Source organism: Eulemur rufifrons, chromosome 30 (assembly GCF_041146395.1).
Source record: "Eulemur rufifrons isolate Redbay chromosome 30, OSU_ERuf_1, whole genome shotgun sequence".
Taxonomy (NCBI): Eukaryota; Metazoa; Chordata; class Mammalia; order Primates; family Lemuridae; genus Eulemur; species Eulemur rufifrons.
In genome coordinates this window covers 132,703,937-132,725,281 of record NC_091012.1, presented here as the reverse complement: position 1 = coordinate 132,725,281, position 21,345 = coordinate 132,703,937, and the positions used below count along the sequence as shown (strand labels likewise).

The 21,345-nt window shown below is 37.6% G+C and overlaps 1 protein-coding gene across 2 annotated transcripts; it reads right to left on the bottom strand.

Annotated features, from left to right (window-relative positions):
* Nucleotides 1–1,597: 1,597 nt before the first annotated feature.
* PIGA (phosphatidylinositol glycan anchor biosynthesis class A) lies at nt 1,598–16,094 on the bottom strand. Of its 2 annotated transcripts, none has more exons than XM_069463582.1 (5): nt 16,041–16,094; nt 8,034–8,166; nt 7,139–7,271; nt 6,773–6,979; nt 1,598–3,959 (listed from the first exon to the last, which is right to left on the bottom strand). In XM_069463582.1, the coding sequence occupies exons 1-5, from the start codon at nt 16,051–16,053 to the stop codon at nt 3,693–3,695; spliced, it is 753 nt and encodes a 250-aa protein (XP_069319683.1). In that variant the 5' UTR covers nt 16,054–16,094; the 3' UTR covers nt 1,598–3,692. The 2 variants fall into 2 exon arrangements, with proteins under 2 accessions (XP_069319683.1, XP_069319682.1); XM_069463581.1 differs by lacking the exon at nt 16,041–16,094 and adding an exon at nt 12,378–13,152.
* Between the last annotated feature and the right edge of the window lie 5,251 nt (nt 16,095–21,345).

Sequence of the window (21,345 nt, the reverse complement as noted above, 5' to 3'; positions counted from 1 at the left end):
CTCTGCTATATTTTGTAAATTTCTGAAATCTATTGAAAAGGCAAGCCAAAATAAAATTATATGAACAACTAAATAAATCTATTTAATAAATGCTTTACGAAAAATGTGGGAGTTTCTCAGAACGACTGCCTCTGTAAGAACTGTTTCACTATTCTGTTAAAAAGGCTGACACATGAGAATATAACCTTAAACCACAATATATAGCTCATCCATTTCAGTATATCACAGCACTATAAAGATATTGCATTGTTTTCACTCTCACAGAGCAGATGTTAACATATAAAATTTACTGAGCTTAGATTACCTGGTAGAACACCAGTGTATGAAAATACATGAATATAAGTATTTCAGCTCTTTTCGTGTATCCCTTTCTTTGATTGTACTCTAGGTAGGCAATCATCTACTCATGTCAGATCAGTGATGTATATTGTATCATAACATTATTCATGCTCATCTTGGTCTTAATTCTCATTTAAAACATGGCTATCCTTTTTGTTTTACACACCAAAAAAGCTGGTCATGAACTCAACTATTTTAGGGTTCAAATGGAAGGCTATACTATTTCTGAGAGACCATCTTTGCCACATTTGAGCATTACATTTGAGATGGACACAAAAGGCTACTGATAGGACAGTTGATTCACTGTATTTTACATATGAAATAAATAGTACCAGGTTTCTCAGCCTTATCACTAGTGATATTTTGGGATAGATATTCTGTTGTGGGGGGGCAGTCCAGAGCAATATAGAATGCTCAGCAGCAACCTTGACTTCTACCCATTTGATGCCAATGTCCCACCCCCATCCAGTAGCATTAAATATCAGAAATGTCTCCAGAAATTGCCAGATATCCCCTGGGGGGACAAAATCGTCCCCCCCCCCATCCTGCAGTTGAGAGTTGAGAACCACTAAGCCATACCCAGAAATAAATGATAAAGTAAAATCAACTCTCCAAAGTACTGTAGAATACAAGTCAAATTCTGTATAGAACTTAAATTTTCATAATTTCATAAAATCCAGCCACAGGATGACACAATTTAGCATCAAGCCACATTCATTTGGGAATGCAGAGATGGCTAAAGAGGACTTTAAAAATACTTTACAAAAGTAAACACAGACCCATAATACCCTGACTATGCCAAAAATAAGTTTTGATGTAAGATAAATCAAAACATATGAATGTAGGTGACTGTTTTCCACTGCTTCCAACAAAAGGGGTGGGGGAAGCTGGGCTTCTGTAAATGAAGTCAAAATTCAAATTTCTCTCAAAATAGCTGGCAAGATAGAAAGTATAATTATGTAGTTCACACACACAATAGTTTGTAGAGGATTTCATTTGTCTCACGTGATAACTCTACAGCAGTGAAAAACAAAAAAGTTTGTTTGGATCAGGAAACGAACTTGCTACTCCATGAGTAAAACAGAGAATATACTCTAGAAGTAAAAAGATGACAGAGTAATTCATCATCTGAAGGATGTTTCCTGCTTTACTAACAGACCAAGCAACACACCAAGTGGCACTGGAAAAGAAAGTGTGGGGCAGGGGGACAGTGTTCTACTAGTAAGTAATACTCTGTTCATAAAACAAGACAAACTCAGAAAATTATAAAAATGTTATTCTGATCTTTATTTTTGGATATGTAACATGTTTTAACAAATAAGTTTTATATATGCAATCTTTCGTAACATCTGAAGAAATACAGTATGTTTTTAATAAATTTCTCATCACTATAAGTTCACTTTCAAATAAATGTAAGTAGCAGGGTCGAACAATGTGTTTCCACACACTGATCAGTGCAACACTGACAGTTACAATTAAGGTATCCAGGAAGGCTGAAAATTAAGATTGATGTAAGACAAATAAATTTACTTTCATTTGTTAAAAAAGGGAGGAAAATGGAAAATTACATAGTTTACATGCAAAAGCAACTAACTTTAAATCTTCTTTCAATCTTAAAAATAAATGACAACTTAAGAATTAAATGATGATTTTTAAAAAAATTAAGAAGCAAAAAATATAAGAAAAAATGGAATGGTAGTGTTCCTTTAAAAACTGCTGAGTAGAATAAATCAAATCAAATGTTACAGTTTCTCACTTTACCATGAATGTTGGCACGGTTTGTTTCATAATTATACATGAGTTTCTGTGCATAAAAACCCAACCTAGACTGGTTTGGATCAGTCCATTTTTCTCCAACAAAAGAAACCCTAACTTCTAGATTTTAAAAATTTCATTCTTGCATTTGTGTTTTAGTACAAACAAAACACAAATATATTTCTTTTACATCAGTGCAACCAGTTAATAGGCATGTTAAGATACTTTTTAAAAAGTAAGAAGTTTTGTGAATGTTGTCATCATCTAAAAAAGTTCTGTAAAGAATCACAATACTGACAGAATCAATCTAGTGCACCCACGAGTGTCTCATTTTTTTAATTTCACAGTCCTTTTCTCACAAAAACTTATTCTAAAGAGTTCAAAGAATTAATAATACACACCATGTGGATAATTTGGGGTTAAAAAACCCATGGCTCTGGGCAACAACAATTACAGTTAACAACATCCACCCACAAAGACACTGCATTCCTAAAATTTTCAGAATTGGTTTGCCATAAATAAAACATTCTGGAGTAAAGCCTTTGCACACTGACAATACTTATCAGACATCAGAGAGGCCACAGTGAAGGGTAGTGACTCATACCAAAAGGACAGGGTAGCAGCTGGTTTTGAGATGGCACACCTCATACATTCTGCTCAGAAAACACGAAGGCATTTACAAAGGACTAAATTATGTACTGAAAAATGTGGAGGGTTTCTCTGCGCTATCATCAACAGTGATGTCGGTCCCTAGTATTTGAAAAGCAAAAAATATCTTCGTAAACACAATTGCAGACGAAGGCTCTACCTAGGAAAATTCATACAATAGGATCAAAGTACTAGGAGTGTGTCAGTGATTTTTTTCCTGGTATTAACTAGCCTGAGCATTTTTGGCATGTTGGACATTCTACCATTTCATGTCAACCATGACTACAATGAAGTAAGCCATTTCAATGATAAACAATGAATACACCCCTGGTCCGTAAAGGCAGAAGTATCTGGTTCAACATTCTACACATAGCAGGTGCTCAAAATGTGCTGGTAACTAATGAACCATCTTACTCAAGAAACCTGTTGATTATATGGAACACTTACTGAGTGGACCCAATAAATGTTTAAGAACATGACCTAGATCTCTAATAAATGTATATGAACGTGACTTAAAATAGTTCATATAGTTGTTGTACTTCCCTAAAGAAAACCTGTAAACATCTGGTGAGTGTCTAATTAATGTCTAATGGTATAACAGTAAAAACTGGCCAAAAAATGCCCAGAAAACGTTTGGCCCTTCAGCACCCAAAGCTCTCAAAATATAATGTTAAAACATCTCTGCTAGAAGGATTTCAGTAGTCTGAAAAATTTCATACCTGAGTGGCTTAAATGTTCTCTCCTAAATTTTAAGTAAGTGTAAGGAGCTTCTACCCTCAGGAATTGCATAAGTTTTTATCTTTCCTCAAAAGAAAATTTTGAATGATATAGAGGTAGCATAACTTACTAAATTAACTTTAAAAAACCAAAACCCCAAAAAGCAAGGTTATTTTCAATAGTCTTAATAGAGCTATTACAAATGCTTAAAATCTTACAATCCAGGCTTTCTTCTACCTGATTTTAGATATATCATTATTCTCACTCCCTCTCCTTCTGGGAGAATACTGATGAGTCCAGGCACCTCTTGGCCCGGTGGCATCTATTGCAACATCAATGACAGAATCTGGAGTCATCCACTTCAGGAAAACGAGGAAGAGAAAGTTGAGAACAGCCAACAAAGCAAAAATGTAGCCTGTTACTGGGCCGCAGTGAGAAATGAGCCTGTCCAGTCGTCTGTCCATTGGCAACACAGCTTCCAGTGACACCCGGTCATACACCTGGCAGGAGAGAAGCCAAGAATGAGCACTCTGACCCATCACATACCAAACAACTACCTGCTCCCGCAGGAACCTTTTATAAATACATGCAAACAGAAGTTGCTCACATTTTGTTGTTGTTACAGTAATGATGTCCTTAATGAACTTAATCACAATAATTACTGCCATTTGATTCAACTTTATTGGGCACTCATTCTGAGCAAAACGCTGGGCTAGACACTGTGTGATACAAAAAATAAGCCACAGTTCCTCTCCCCTAGGGGAACACCATCGATTATAGCCTAGAATTCCAAAGTCCTGCAAAGTCTGAATAGCTTTTGGGGTCACCACTGTAGGGGGGATATTTAATTCGGCAATGATTTCAGCAGTGCTGAAGCAGGATTGGCCTTTGAAGATTCCTTGACTCAGCTGAGACAGCTCTCACTGGCATCTGGCAGACATCAACCACAATCAGAGAGCTACAATCTAGTGTGCTACTGGGTACAGGGAGGCTCTTTCAACAGATGCGCGAAGCCATCCATGTTGCTAGGCACAAAAGGCATGGATTTCAAATAAAAGGGGGAAAAGAGATACGAGAAATTCTAATAGACGGTATAGGTCAAACACTGGCAAATGTAATAAAGTTTATTGCTGAAAATTGGTAGTAAGTGGCTTGCTTTTTTAAAAACACTGCTAAGTACTAAACTCTAAAATATTAACAAAGATCTTTAAACGTACTTGTTTAGAATACATCAAATGGGCCAGCATTCTTTTTTTTTTTTAAATTGCATTTGAGCATTACTTGTGCTTAGTCTCACATATCCAACCTGTAACGGTCTTCTTCTGAACTCAAGAAAGTTTTAAGATGCACTGCAAGTTCTGCAGGTCAATGACCTTTGAAAGATACAGCATATTTACATCCAGCTCTTTTATCCTGAGAACATTTTGATTACAAATATTTTAATCAGAATTATGTTGAGAATTATGCTAACACTGGTGAATTGTAACTGAAAAAGTATTTTTTCAGCATGAACTCCAATTTAATTTCATAGTCAATTTTCTAAATAGCACAGTTAAACTAAGAGGAAGGAGTTGAAAGGATCAAAATCTCCTCAAGTTAAAAGAGTAACTACAAACTGAACCGTCCATCTTTATTTCAGGTCAATTAATTTATTTATGATCTTAAGTGATAAAATAATTTCCTACTGACAATTCATTATAGACAAAGATTTATGTTTTTCTAAATGTATACTATAGATCACCAGAAAGTGTAAAATAGAAAAAAAATAGATGCTTTACTATTATTTTAAGCATAACTAAAAGAAAATATGTAGTCACACACAAAAAAATCCCAATTAGCTCCCTTAATAAACTGTCACCATAGTTCTTCCCTTCTGAATTTATTACCTACAGTGGCTCAGATTTCTGAGGTTTATATGATGTCAATAAAGAAGGTCAAGTCACAATATACAAAGCTGTGGTTTTCCATCAGGGTGGTATCACCAAAAAACCCTGTCTAACCAAATATCCCTGCCAACCATACCCCAAATTTCACCTCTGCTCCTAAAGAGTAACATAAAAATCCAGGGAGTGGTTGAGGAGACAGGAAGACATGAAGGAGTGTACAGAGTCTGAAAAGGCTATGAGGTGACACTGACATGCACTCCTAACAGGTAATCAGTGCTATACTCCAACTTCCAAAGGAAAGGGCAGCTATTTCATATGGGTGGAGATAGTACAAGACATTTAAAAGGTCAGGATAACTCAGAAATACTTCAGTTAAAAATGTGTATTTCAAGAGTCTCATATTTCAATGGAAAATATATATGGCAATTTGTAGAGATAGGACTTTTTTCAACTTACATTCAAATATGAGTTGATCTTATGTATTGGAATTTACAATTCAGACCAAATAAGAAAGCCTTAAGGTAAAGAACTGTTCTCAACTCCAGGCTAAAAACTCACTGTCCCACTGAATACAGTGATAGTATAAAGCATCAGCCTAAACCACTGCCTTCTCCATGCTCTACCTGGCTGTCTTTCTGGTTCACAACTTCTACATTCTAAGAAGCCGAATTGTTTTCATTCAGCTTATTATCTGGTAATAAGAGGCATGAGGCACAGAAAGGCATGAGAAGCACATAAAGGAAGAAAGTGAGTAGAATAAATGAAGTCCCTAACTCAAAGTCAGGAACCATTTCCCACAACTATACTCTTCGACCTCAGAGTGTTAATCTGTTCCTGTCCTTTTGGAAATTCTCCATTGTTGCTTTTTATTTGTGATCATTTCTCCAACTTTTATCATGTACATTTTGAATTCTAACTTATGTTCTCACTCAGCCCAAAGATGCAAAAATCCTTTTCCTGAAGAAAATCACGGTAATTAGCAAAAGTGCCACAAGAGGTTTACAAAGTAGCCTGAATTAAATATTTGCAAGTTATAAAGTTGCCACAATCGGCAAAACCATATTATTTCCTATGCTTTAGAATTATGAACAGCCTCAAGAAAATATCTAAGAATAGATTTTCATGCTAGTTTTGCCTCTAATCACTGTGACTTCTAGAAAATTCTGTAACTTCTTTATGCCCAGTTTAATGAGGGAGCTAGACTGTATTACTGCTATTTTCAGATATCAAATGCAATGATTTGACTAGACACTCAGCCCAACATGTGTGCCCAAACTAATGCAGTTTGTTTCTTTTCATTTGGAAGTGATTTCATAAACTTAAGCAATAGAACAGAAATGGTAAACCTGTATGTAAGAAAAAGCAAACGTGTATGTGAAACATCAAGTAAGAGCTCAGACACAATCTTTTCTCAGAACATGACATACTTTTTCAGTTCTCTCTGCAACATTCCTCCAGGTGTAGAAAGTCTTTACTACGTTATGGATATTTTCTGGAGCTAGCAATGTCCCCGACTTCAGTTGGAAAATAGCTTTTTCCAACCCTTCACACAAAGATTTTACTGAAGGCTCACATAAAATAATAAGATTTTCTGGAAGCACCTCAGGAATTCCACCAACCTTGGTACTTACAACCTTAAAAAGAAAGAAAGAAAGAAAGAACACATGTTCCACCATAATCACACGTCAAGAAGATGAACAAAAACAAGTTAAGAAATTATTATGAATGTATCTCATTATTTTTCAAAATATGAACGCAGAAAACCCAACAATATATGCCCTCAAAGATTTTACCTGTAAACCACAACTGGCTGCTTCCACGATCGCCATGCAGAATGCTTCGGTAAGGGAGGTATTAAGAAAAATGTGTCCTTGAACTAAGACATTTCTAACATCCTTGTGTTCTAAAGCTCCCAAAAGACGCACCCTGATTTTTTAAATGAGAGGGGAAGAAAGAAGGAAGTGAAAAAATCATGCTACAAAAGATATTTATAAGCCAAGTCTGCTATTTGTGTTACACTTAGATTCTTACTGTTGCTGATGTTTTCTAACTCTAAAGATGAGTATTATAAAACACTGATCTAACAGAAATAGCCTTATAAAGCTATTGGGTTAAAACTCATATAGCCAACATATTTCTAACTGTTGTTATACATATCAAATTTCATCTTTTCCAAAACTAGTTTGCATGTGATGAAAATAATATATTTTGATGATTAAATATTAAAGTATCGATTCTAAACAGGAAAATTACCCTTTTAAAATTGATGCTTCACACATACGCAGCTCATCTGTTACACTGCTATTGAGGAAGAGACCTGTCCAAATCTGTATGTGCAGGGCAATTTACATGATTTGAGCCATGCTATTTAAATTACAACACAGTATGGCTTGGAAATCTGCAAACATTTCCAATCAAAGCAGTTGTTTTTTTGTGGCTTCTATGGTGCCTCCAACAACTGCCCCCCAAAGTCAAATAATATTGGGCTAATGAAAAATAAAATAAAATTGTGGACTCTTTAACTAGGTTTCCAATTTTATATACATTTTTTTAAAAACAGGCCTTGCATTACATTTTTATATCAACTATATGTAGGAGAAGCAGCACACCTAAGGCAGGTATGTAGTCAAAATTGAATACAGATAATTGATATTTTCTCACTTAAGACAATATGGAATCCATCAATACCTGTCATGTAGCTGGTATCTTTCCCGAACTTCTTCCAAAACGATTCTCTTTGGTCCCTCTCCTCCAATTAGGAAATTTAAATCTGGATATTTCTGACAGAGTTCAGGTATTATACCACTAAGCAAATCAGTTCCTGAAAATATAAAGTTGAATGTTGGAGATATTAACATTTAAACTTTTTTAAAAAATTCATTGGAACTACTGAGAATCCATTCACTTTGAAAATTATTAGCTGTGCATTCCTTAAAGTAGAGAAACTAACTCTCTTAAACCTTTCCCAGGAGGGTGGAATTGTTCACAAACTTCTAGTGGTTCCCCAAAAGTTGCAGTTCTTGAAGAGATAGACCTTGACATGCATTGTTGTCTTCTACACACCCAAAATATGGACAATTCTACTCCATTTCAATAAACTACTCTTTGTTACTCACTTGTGTGTATACGTAGCCCACTTCTAAAAAAGGTATTTTTGGTGGCTAAGATTTGAGTTAGCTTTCTCCAGAGCAGGCAGCTGACTGAAGATCTAAGTCTTGTCCCAGCTTTTTTACGAACAAGCCCTTTGATCACGGGAAGTTTCCTGGTCTACAAGATGAAGAGACATATGTACCTAAAGTCTCTTTCAGCTATAAAATTCTATTAGTCTATGATTCTACTTCCTGCTGTAGGAAAGGGCTAAGCAACAAAGTCTGTTGCCTCCACTTTGTTGAAAATGCAGTTTGTACAGAGAATTTTGCAGTGAACACTATGGTATTAGCAAAATTTAAAACAATAGTACGTCCAAACAAGCTATATCCCACTTTCCTGGAATGGGAGTAAGTGAAGGTAGCAGGACCTCAACTGTCAGATCATTATAGTCCATGGAACAAAAGGATACATCTTTGTTTCTTTTTTAAAAAATGACTTTCTTATAATACGTAAATACAATCTCAGGTAATACAAAGCAATAAAGTAAAGCATGCCCTACCAGTCTGAAAAAGTTGTGGCTATCCAAAGTGACAGCAATGTTGACAATATTTGGAAATTTAGTTCATTAACAATTATAAATCATACACATTCAAAAGTAAACGCAAAATAATCCACTTAGAGCTAAGTTTATTAATTGAAAAAATGCATACACACACAAGGAATTGCATTTCTTACATCAATCTTCCCCAGAACAGGCAGATCAATTATAAAATAGATGGTGGGAGAAATTATATATATATAGGGTCATTTTTATTAAACAATGCAAAGTAAGAATCATTAAGTAAACTCTGCTGGTATTTTCAAAATATGTCTGCATGCGTCAAAAATAAATTCACATACAACTTTTCTGAATTATGAAGTCTTCTCATTAAAACCTTAGTTATCTTTGTGTCAAGTCAATTACCAAATTCATTGATTGAATTTCTAGATAAACTAGAAGGTAAATTAACAACTTAACATTTAGCTACCTACAATTCCTTCTTTTCTTTTCATTTTCTTTCTTTCTCCTCTCTTCCTCTTTCTCTCCTTTCTCACACAAGGTTAAAAGCCCACTCTTCAAACAAAAAAACAAAAAAACAACACAAGCAAATAATAATTGCTGATAATAGCTACCTTAACTGAATATTTACTATGTCAGGCAACATATTTTAAATGCATTATGTCATTTAATCCTGATAACCACCTTATAAGAAATGGAACTGATTAATATTGTCAATGATCTATAAATTTTATTCTAAGAATAAAGGGTTTTTCCTGTATTATGAAAAAATTATTCTGGCACCTCTAAGAAGAGTTTAACACAATGGAACATACAGAGACTTTCGATCGCCATATCACACAAAATGGACAATGAAAATTCCTAATTCAAACTTTTAAACCTTAGTCTAACAACATTTTAAAGAATCTTCTGATCTACAAACCTAGGATAACAGTGGCTAGGCAGGCAAAGGTAGAGGAACAGGAGACCTTAAGTCAAGAAGAGCAGGACTCATGTTTGTCATCCCTGTTACTTACTGTGTAACCTGGGCGAGTTACCCTCTCTGAGACTCAGTTTCTTTGTTACATGCAGATAACATCTACCCTACAGTTGTTGGGAGGGTCAAGTGAGGCACTGTAGCATGCACAGGCTTCCTCAACTGCAGAATACAAATGTGAGTTGTCATTACCCCTGCAGCGGGAAGTGGGGCATGCCTGCACAAGCACAGAACACTGGCAAACCCTGACTGGGAGCAAAACAGGCTGGGGAGAAGGTGGCTCAGGAAGAAGCCAGCCAAAAAACCTAGGCAAGGAGAATTCAGACTTATTCTCTCACTTAATACATTCCAGTGGGTTTTTGACATCTGGTCTAATGAACACCTCCTGAGGACATTAATTTGTAAATAAGGAATGGACCATTAATACAGGGCTACAGATGTGGCCATTCCTTCCCAGAATGTTATTTTTTGCAGGGTGCCTGGAGAGGGTTCAACAAATATCAACATTGAGTTATCGAATTGAGAACAGAAAAAGGCCATACCTTCACTCCATTGATGTTTAGCTCAGCTGCTTAAAATACCACATTAGTGAAGTTAACAGATTTAATCTTTGTACAGTAATTTTGCTGATCTTCATACATGCATCATACCCTTTCTTAGCTAGCTGTCTCACAGGTATGCTAGTTGATTAAAAAATAAATTAGGCACATTTTCTAAGTTACAACAAACATATCACCAATGTCACAAGAGGGATTCAGAATACAAAATGCTGGTCCCTTCACATCTCCTTGATTAAAGAATGAAAGCACATCATTGCCTTCACCCTAGAAAATGCAGTTGAGTAGAACTCTTCTCACCAACCTCCACTTAAATGAACTGCTGGGTCAGCCAAGGCTCTCCATCCCAAACGTAAAGTATACCGACCAAGGCCCACATCTAGATTTGAGGCCACTTCCTAGTACACTGGTACACTGCTGAGCTTCATGCTTAGCAAGAATCAGTTGCATATGTTCACAAGTGTGTTTGATGCCAGCTGTACTTGTCACTGTATTGGTAATTTAATTTAATAACACATAAACTGGTAAAATGAGTTTCTATGAAAACTAAGCTAAACAGTTTGAAAAGTCCAATAAAGGAAAGTCACAGGAAAAAGGTCTTGTCAGATGAGGGATGTTCTAAACCACTGTATAACATTGAAAACAAAACTCCGGAAGCACATTGCTTCATATGCCTGTACGTTCTCAACACACTTAAAAGAAACCCACAGTGACAATGGTAGATTATGCTTTGTGAAAACCATTATGTAAGATGATGCAGCTGAAATCAGTGGATCCGTACTTAGAGTCTGCAGCCCTACATCAAACTACTGGCAACTCAGTGTGTTAATATTTTGAGTTAAATTCAAATATTTAAGGGGGGTATACATTATTTTTAATGATTCCCTACTTCAAATGGAATTTTTGATTACTGGACAGGTTTTCAAATAGCATCTAGAAGACTATTTATATGTTTCTAATAACCAGACTGTTTCAGACATTTAGTAAACAAGCCTCCACAAATTCAACTGCAGTGTCCACTAAGTGCTGCAGGGGCACTAAAAAAATCCTCCTTGATAATAGTGGACATTTATCAAATACAAACTGGGCTAACAGTTTATAGGAACTATCACTGAATCCTCAGGAGGTTCCCATTGTCGTCTAAATTACACAAATGAAAAAACTGAGACTTAGAGATTTTAAGTAACTTGTCCTTGATCATATAACAAGGAGAGAGCCACAATGTGGCCCTGGGCCATCTAATCCCCTTTCTTCATCACTTACCTGCCAATATGTTACTAATGTCTTATATATGATTAAAGGAAACAAACAAGGTACAAAATAGTAAAGTGCAGAACAAGCCCATTGATTTTTCAGCATACGTACATATGCATAAATAAGACAGGAAAGCTACAGATCAAAACGTTCATTAGGGTCATCTCTGAATAATACAGTTACAGCTGATTTTCATTTTCATCTTTGAGCTTTTCTTAGTTTTCAAAATATCTGCAATGAAAACACATTACTTTTGCAACCAGAAAGAAAAGGCCACGTGGTGGGCTCTGCCCTTTACTTCTTACCACATGTAGAGGGCTATTTTAATTTTTAAAAAGACCTGACCAATTAAACAGCATCAGGTTATTTTTATTTTTCAGTAACCAATAAAACATCAAATGTTGGGGGACAGCATTCACAACTCTAAAAATTTCTCTTCCAGTATAAACCACTATTAGAACTTTCTTTGCTATATTTAATGCAGAAGTAGTTAGTAAACCATAAACAAAATGAAAAGCCAAACAATCATTATATACAAGTATTCAAAAGCTTTCTACAATGAAAAAAATCTGCAATTAAGGCTGTCATTTCATTACCTTTTCTGTAAACAAGTCTGCTGACAACAACAATAGTTATTATACTATCATGCCTTCTAAATGGGTCTGGAGTGAAGTCAGTAGGATCTACAGCATTAGGAATGACGGACACTATTTCAGGATTCAGTGCTGCTCTTAATACAGTATTTTCCTTACTAGTATAAGAGACACAAATGATGTGATTTGTGTCACAAAGAGACACAGTTAGAAGCTTGTTTGTAAGCACCGAGCTGACATCAGCAAATCCAAAAAGAGAATGGTCCGTGAAGACTGTCTGAAGCCCCATTGTCTTGGCGTGGAAGAGAGCATCATGGGCCATGGCAGAAAAAGAACTATGTGAATGGATTATTGTGACTCTCTCCCGAACAAATATGTACCTGAGCAATGGCAGACTGTGAAAGAGGGTCGTGGCTGTAGACTGGTTGTACATGACTTTCAGAGGCAAGTAATAGACTTTGAGGCCATTAGTGAGGTAACGGATGCCTTTTCGATTTCCATAAGCATGAGTGACAATTATAACCTTATGCCCTCTTTCAATCAGGCACTGAGAGAGCTGGTAAATGTGGCTTTCCACACCTCCCATATTTGGGTAGAAAAAGTCAGATATCATGCATATATTATGGGTACGGGTTCTATGTGTGGGAAGACTTCCAGGGCTAACCCAAGAGAGTATAGCTGAGGGAGGCTGGCTGGACTCATCTCCTCTATAGGCCATGCTGAGATGATTTAGGCATCAGTTCTTAAAGCAACCCAGTTAAGATGTATCCTCTATTACCTGAAAAAGAGAGTAAAACAAGATCTCAGCTCAGAGACAAAACACATTTCATATCCCAAATCCAGATATAAATACTGTTTTAATGTTAATGTAAATTTGTTAGCTTTTCCCTTAGAAATAAAAACAAAGCATATAATGAATTTACTCATTTGACAACATTTACTTGCTTAGCATTTACTATGTGCCATACAACAAAACTAGATACTGCAATGTCTTAATTTTGCTCTAAAAATACTGCTACAACACACAATTTTAAATAAGTTTGTTACACCACAGTACCTAATGGTTTGCCATGGAAACAACCTAGTTCATTCCAATAATTAAATATGTATACACACATATGCACATATATATTTCCCCTCACTTTTATCACTTTACCAGCTTCTACTTACTAAATGCCCACTATACATCAGCCACTACATGTTGAGTTTTCTATATCTTATTGCAGCCTCACCAAAACCCTAAGACTCCACCTTATAAATTGAAAGCCTAAAGCTTAAAGATGTTAAGGAATTTGTCCATGATTATTCAGTGTTAGGATGAACCAACCCAGAGGTTCTAAGTAGCTACTCAGAGGTAGCTACTTAGAGGTAGAACAGTGTGGCAGTCTGTTTCATTAGTAGTCATGCCTCCTGGTATTTATGCCCCTGTGTAGTCCCCTCCCCTTGGATTTGGACCTGGTTTAACCCATAGGACAGGGTGGAAATTATGTGCAAATTTTGGGCCTTAGCCTGAAAAAGGTACAGTGGTTTCCACTTGTACACTCTTGGATATCCTAAGCCAACATGTGAAAAGTCCAGCTACCGTGCTAGAGTGACAATAGGAGAGACAATATGGAGAGAACCAGAGGCCCTGCCATCCCCATGTTTTCAGCTGGGCCCAGTCTCCAGCCAACTTGCCTGCTAAATGCAGCCTCCCTAGTGACCACTGGCAAGACTGTCAGAAGAACCACCCAGCTGAGTCTAGCTGATTGCAGAATCATAAAAAATAACAGTCATGAAATAATTAAATATCATGAAATAATAAATGGCTCTTGTTTTATACTAGTAAGTTTTGAAGTGGTTTGATATACAATAACAGATAACTAAAACAGGCCCAGATTCAAACTTAGTTATACTGGTCCACTGCCTGTTTTTGTAAATAAAAATTTTATAGGAATACAGGCTTGCCCATTTATTTATGTGAATGGCTACTTTTGTGCTGCAATAGCACAGTAGCTGTGACAGGGGCCATATGACTCACAGAGCCCAAAATATTTACCATCTGGCCCTTTACATAGAGTTTCCCAACCCCTTGCTCTAGAGCTTAGCCACTGATTCAATTAATCTCATAAAGTTCTCCTAGTATTAGCTTTATGGTTTATACTAAAATATACCTGGAGTTGGAACTTTTTGAGAGCACATTCTTCAAATGACACCCAGAGCACACGCTGCGGACAATCCACATTTTCTCCTTTAGCAATAATCTAATTGCTTCCTTCACTTTTTTCTTAACCTTTCTTTCAGTTATGTAGGCCTTCCTTGAGTGCCCCTCCCTTCAGTGTGGAGTCTGAAAAGCTGAACTAGAGATAGGCTGTATCTGAGACCACTTTCTACATCGAAAGTGGGAAACGTTTATCTCAGGGGTCCCCTAAAGCCATTATCAACATGAAATGCCCACTCAATATGTAGTACTATTATAGATTCTTAGACTTCTAAAGCTAAAAAGTATCTTGGAGATCTAGTGAAAATCTCCCTTAGCTTTACAAATGAGATTTCCAAGGCTCCGGAAACAACTATACAATGGGAAGCCATCCTAAAGCTCTGAGTTTCAGACTGCACCTGTAAACTCAGAAAATGCAATTTAACTGTGTGTACAAAGTCTTAACTATCTACTCTCTGCAATAAATTCATCTACATTTTAAATATATTCTCAGAAAGACTCCATAAGACTTTATTGAACTGAATTTACTAATTAAGATTCAATATTACCAAATATCGAAATTTCTCAAGTTTGTACTTTTAGGTGACTTACCCAACATTTTCTTACTGTGGTGTCACCTAAACTTGAACTTCCAGTTCTATACAGTTTTAAAAGATGAATGATAATGAAAACAGTGAGCAATAAACCAAATGCAGTCATTTAAAATTTTGTCATTAACCTGCAACGTTGTCAGATGAGTCTGCCCACTTCCACCAGGTTATCATTACTAACATCTTTATTGTGTAAAAGCTCAATATACCACACAATCACAGAACCTTGGATTTCAAAACTGAAAAGGAGCTTGGAGATCTAGTGTATACCTCACTTTACAAATGAAATGCCTGACAACTTGAGTGATTTGTACAAGGACCCCACCCAGCCACTTTAAGTGGCAATCGCAACATGACCGGAAAATTCTCGACCATGGCCAACGAGCCCCGGGCAGTATTAGCAGTAGAGGCTTCTGAAAAGCCTTAGTGGGACCAGGCAGGGACTGTAGAGTCAAGAGGATGGTACTTCCACCGAGCCCCTGAGCACTGCCCGAGCTTCACTCCCTGAGAGGTCGCTGGGGAACGCTAGGGCCAAGGAGGGGATGCCCCCGCTCAGTCGGCGACCCCGCGGAGGTCAAGCAGGGTCTGGCGAGGCCCAAAGAGAGGAGGAAAACAGCAACAGAGTGGGCAGGGGTCTGAGACCCGGGGTCCTGGAACCTCCAGTCCCTCGCCGCACCAGCGGAACCGGCTCCAGCACGGCCGCCCTCAACGCACCCTCCGCCCCACTCCACTCCGGAGACCCTCCGACCCGACTTCCGGGCTTTGACCCGAGTCAGTTTCACCCCTCCCTCGCTCGCCACGCTCCTACAGAGACAGAACAGCCATATCCGGAAGCGGCCGAGAGTGCGGAAGAAGACAGAACAGGCGCGCACTTACCGGCGAGTCCCATGGCCGCCTGTGTCCGGACCTCCCGCGGCTGCAGCCGGAGTCCCGCCCCGCCGCCCCGAACCACCAATCCGAGGCGGCCGCGCCCGAGCGCCGCGCCCCCGAACCAGCCAATCACAAAGAGGCGCTGGGGTCACGTCTAAGAGCGCCGCTCAGCCGTCCCCGCCCTGTAAGCGCGGGCTGCAACGTCAGTACGCGCTTGCGCGCTTGCGCCAGTCTCTGTCTCCTAGGCGCTGCAGTCCATTGGGTGGGTTCTCTGGTTGCCTGGTTACAGCGTCTCTCTGCTGGAGGCCTGTTCGCTCCCTGATTGCTTGCGATTGGAGAGATTTTGGGTGAGAAGGCTACAGTAAGCCAGGGTCATAGTGGCATTTTGTTTGTTATAGTTTGTGCCACAGCAGAACCGTGCCGGTTCTTGCCATTCTGGTAGGGTTGTCAGATGTGGCAAATAAAAATACACAAATAAAAAGTTAAAGCAAATAAAAATATGAATTTTGAATTTCAGATAAACAACAAATAGTTTCTAATGTATGCCCCAAATATTGGGGACTTCACTAAATTATTTGTCGTTTATCTGAAATTCAAATTTAACTAGACATCTCAGATTTTATCTGGCAACCCTATACTCTAGTGGGGAGGTGGAAATCTGAGGTCCAATCTGAAATATCAAGTCCCACTCAGGACTGGTTCAACTAGCTTGTGGTGCTTGGCCTGAGAGCTAAAGAATCAGTGAGTCTCATGAGCATCCCTCACGCTTGGTACTTGGAGTCCCCCAACCATGCCACGTGTGCACTTTCGAGAACAAATTCCTTTCTGAGTACCATCAGCCTAGAGTAAGTTTATTAGTCCCTGAAAATTTCACCTCCTTTCTGATGCCCCTTTCTGATGCCCCTCCCGAAGCCTCCAGAGAGAATGAAATACTCCCACTATTGTATTTTGATAGTACTTTGTCCATATGTTGGTATAGCATTTATCAAGTAATATTCAAGTCATTTGCCTGACTGCAGTCTGCTTTCCTCCTTACCTTGATCCTTGATGACTTTTGTCTCCTTGGGATCTCATATGGACTTGTTTCTGAAAACTGGCAATTGCATTTGCTTATTAAATGTCTTCCTTCCCTACTAGATAATAAGCTGGTGCAGGATCTGTTCTTGGTAATGAGCATTGAATAAGTTTTAGTTAAAATAAGTGAACTGCTTATACCCAATGCCAGCATACTCCCTGACACATATTAGATACCCAATAAAATGTATTGAAAGTGTTTCTTGGCATGTACCTTATAAAAATTACAGTGCAATAACATCATTCAAAGAGCATTTTGGTTGTGGGATTTGAAGTGTATTAATGAGTTAACTTTAATGAGTAAGGCTCAAGTAGCAATAGATACTCTGCCCTGTGTTAATATTGATGAAACATCAGAGAATAATGGTGATGCATGCAGATTGAAGAACTTAAGCTTAATAATTTGTAGTTGGTTTCACAGATAACAGCAACACTACCAGATAGGTGCAGCATTGCTTTGGTCTCCTTTTCATTTTCTAATAGGTTTTAAGGCAAACAGTGGAGATAGAAATCCTGGAAGGTATACATGAGGGTTAAGCCTCATTTATTGAGCCCCTAGTTTGCCCCTGCCACAGTTCTGATCACAATACGCATTTGAAATTCTACTATGAATCCTGTAAGATACTGATACTAATACTTCTTCAAAAGAGTGATCTTTTTTCAAAATAGAACAAATATTTCCTATCTTTATTATCAGGCATTTACATCTGCTCTGTAAAAGGCCTTGTGGGGAATATGAGAAATGTTAAAAATAGTCCCTGTGTTTTAACAGCTTTTTATCTTTCCTAGCTTTTCCTATACATTTTACCAATAGTAAAAGATAATTCACTTTTCTGAAAAGGTTCTTTGTGTTTCAAATATAGACTAGGCTGACCTTTATAAATAGATATTAATAGAGACACACTGTTGCTGAGTCTCGGTAGGGGAGGGGGTTGAAGAGCCTGCAAGCTGTTCCAACAAAATCTGAAAACATTGAAAGTTCAGGCTCCAGCCTCTGTCCCAGGCACTGAACATTAAAATGTAAATAAATCATGACTCTTTCAAGGGTTCACAATCTCACATGTGTACATGACTTCCTTTATAGTCAAATATTAAGCAAACGTCTCCATTTAAGGCTATTTTCTAAAAGTCAAAGTTGTAGTAGCGGGATTAAGATATAAATCTTGGGATGATTCTGATTACAGTGTCCTGCCTAAATATATGACCTCAAGGTATGCCTTGAGAGAATTTTCTTAGAAACCACTAATATTAGACTAAAATACTTACATGTACTATATTCTGATTATACTTAAGAAAACATACAAGCAATCAGTACCAGTTGTAGTATTAGATGACCTAAGATGGAGAAGATATAAATGTGGATATCAGCTTCCCTTGAAATCAGCTCTTTGCGAATTCATATGTAAATTAGCTCCCTTGGATAATTTTGGAGTTGGAAGGCAACAAATATGTCTTGAGAGTCTGATATCTGTGTGCAAGGCACAATACAGAGAAAATCTGGCGTGAGCTTTACCCCCAAGGAACCAAGATGGAGTCATAGCATAGGTAAATATCTGTGATAAAAGATAGGAAGTCATAAGTGCTATAAGAGAAATACAAGAAAAATACTGGGAGTTCAAAGGGAAAGAGTGTTTCTGGTTGCCAGCATTTAGCCAAAAGAATAAGTAGAGGGTGTCCACGCAACTCTTGGGAGCAAGATCATTCCAAGAACAATGTGAACAAGGTACAGAGACAGGTGCTGACTGTCCAGTGAACACTGTTGTGTAATTACACAGGGAAAAAGAAGGGGAAAGAGTACATAGAGGAGAAGAATGGCATTTTCAGTGAAGGTTGGAGCAAACTGGTAAAGGATCTTACTAAGGAAAATGGACTTGATGGTGAGCCAGACATCCAGCCAAGATCACATTTTCAATTAATATTTTGAGACTCTTCATTCCTCATTCTGCTTCAAATAGAAAAATAAGAGATATAATATAAATGGGAAAATTAAATGTTATAGCTATGATTTAAACAAAAAGAAAATAAACATTTCTACGTGTCAGAAACAGAACCAAAATGCAAAATAGTGATCAGGACCAAAGCCACATAGGTCCTGGACTTTGTATGTGGCGGTAGGAAGACATGAACCCTCTGAACAGAGGGTTCAGCCTCTATAGAATAATAGAGACTGACAGGGCTCCATGTGTGGCTAGAGATAGGAAGCAGCTTTATGAGCGACTGTTACATTGGAGGCCTTCAATAAACCACTTTCTAGTATTGGCAACCAATGTCTAATTCCCTCCCACGTTGACTCTGGGTTTGGCTACATGACTTGCTTGGCCAATGAGATGTCAGTAAATGAGATGCCACAGATGCTTAATAAGTATTCATGGACTGGAGCACAATGATGGCAAGCCATGGAGAGAGACCCTGAAGAATGAGAGGTCATCTGGGGCATTCCAACAGTAGATGTGTTCCCAACTTAATATGAGTACTACTGGAGTGACTTCAGTCTATACTATATGGAACAAAAGAACCACCTAGATGATCCTAGTCAACCCACAGAATTATGAGAAATAATAAATTGTTGTCTCAAGACACCAAGTTTCAGGGTGGTTTGTTACACAGCAATAGATAGCTCAACCAAGCTTTATTGCTTAACCATCTCCCTCACTTGTGAATAGAGACTGAAAGAATTTGTTGCCAAAAGTTGCTGCCTTTCTGGGTATATAACCTTGCTAAGAGAACAGAGCCAAGCAAGATGATCTGTAATATACCACTACCACTGCTAGTCTGGGAAATATAAGCAAACACACACACACACAAGGAGCGGGAGGGAGCTCTCTCACTCAAGATTAGTTTGTAAACCAAAATTTCAAAACATTGGAAGAGATGTGATACGAAGACAACATACAAATGTAACAATGAAAAAATAATTCCCTATAGATGCAATTAAAATGACAAATTTTTAAAACAATAAGAATTTGGAAATAAAAGTATACAGAAATGAAACAAACACCAATGGATATAGAAGAATCAATTAGAAATCTTGAACATGAAGAAGTTACTAGCATTTAAAAAACTCATTATGTTGATGAATTTTAGGTTAGACACACTTGAAACAAAAATTAATGTGGTAGAAAATAGTACTGGGCAGTCACTTCATTTCAGTGCAGGACATAGAGACAAAATGTCAAACCATAATCAAAGCCTTGTCTTAGGGAGATTGTTCTAGTAGCTGGAGAAAGGGGGTAAAAGAGTGGCATGGCTGGAGAAGAAACCAGGCTACTTCAGTAGTCCCTTGCAATTCAAAGGAGGATCTGCAGCTCAGCAGCAGCAACTGGGAGCTGGTCAGAAATGCAGATTTTCAGGCTCCACCCCAGACCTGCTGAACCAGAATCTGCATTTTAACAAGATCTTGAGTGATTAGTATACATATTACAACCTAAGAAGCGTGGCTCTAGACTGGAGGCAATGAGGACCTGATTTATGGCAATGAAAATCACAGGAGGCTGGGCTTTATTTGAGCAATGTTTTCCTCCTTGTTTTACCCTTTTATTTTGAAGCCCATCCTCCAGTAGGTTTCTGAGGAAGAGTGCATAAGAGATGGCGGGTGGTTTCCTAAGACCCTGCATGTCTGAAAATGTATTTTTTATCCCTTCAATTTTACTGATAGTCTGGGTGCCAAATACTAGAATGGAAATTATTTTCTTTCAGAATTTTAACAGAATTGCTCTAGCCTTCTAGCTTTCAGTATTGCTATTGAGAAATCTAATGTCATTCTGATTCCTGGCCCTTTGGATGAAATTACTATAATTTTTTTTTTTTTTTTTTTTTTTTTTTTTTGCTCTAGAAGCTCCTACAATTATCTCTTAGTCTCCTGTGTCCTGAAATTTCATAATTTTGTTCCCTGGTATATTTTCAACTTTTGAGCTGGGGACTCAAAGAACCTTTCCATTTGCCAACTCGTGTACTTCAGTTCTGAGAAATTTTCTTGAATTTTTAAATTGTTGACTACATCTTCTATGATGTCTCTTCTCATTTCCTGCAACTTCTATTATTCTGATATTAGATCTTCTTGTCTTTTTGCTTTTAATTTCCACTTCTTTTCTTTTATTCTACTTTCTGAGGACTTTCTTCAACTTTATCTTCCTTTTTCCCATTGAACTCCTAATTTTTATTATAATAATTTGTTTCCTAGAGTTCTATTATGTTCTCTGACATTTTATTTTTTAATAACGCTTTCATTTTATTTATT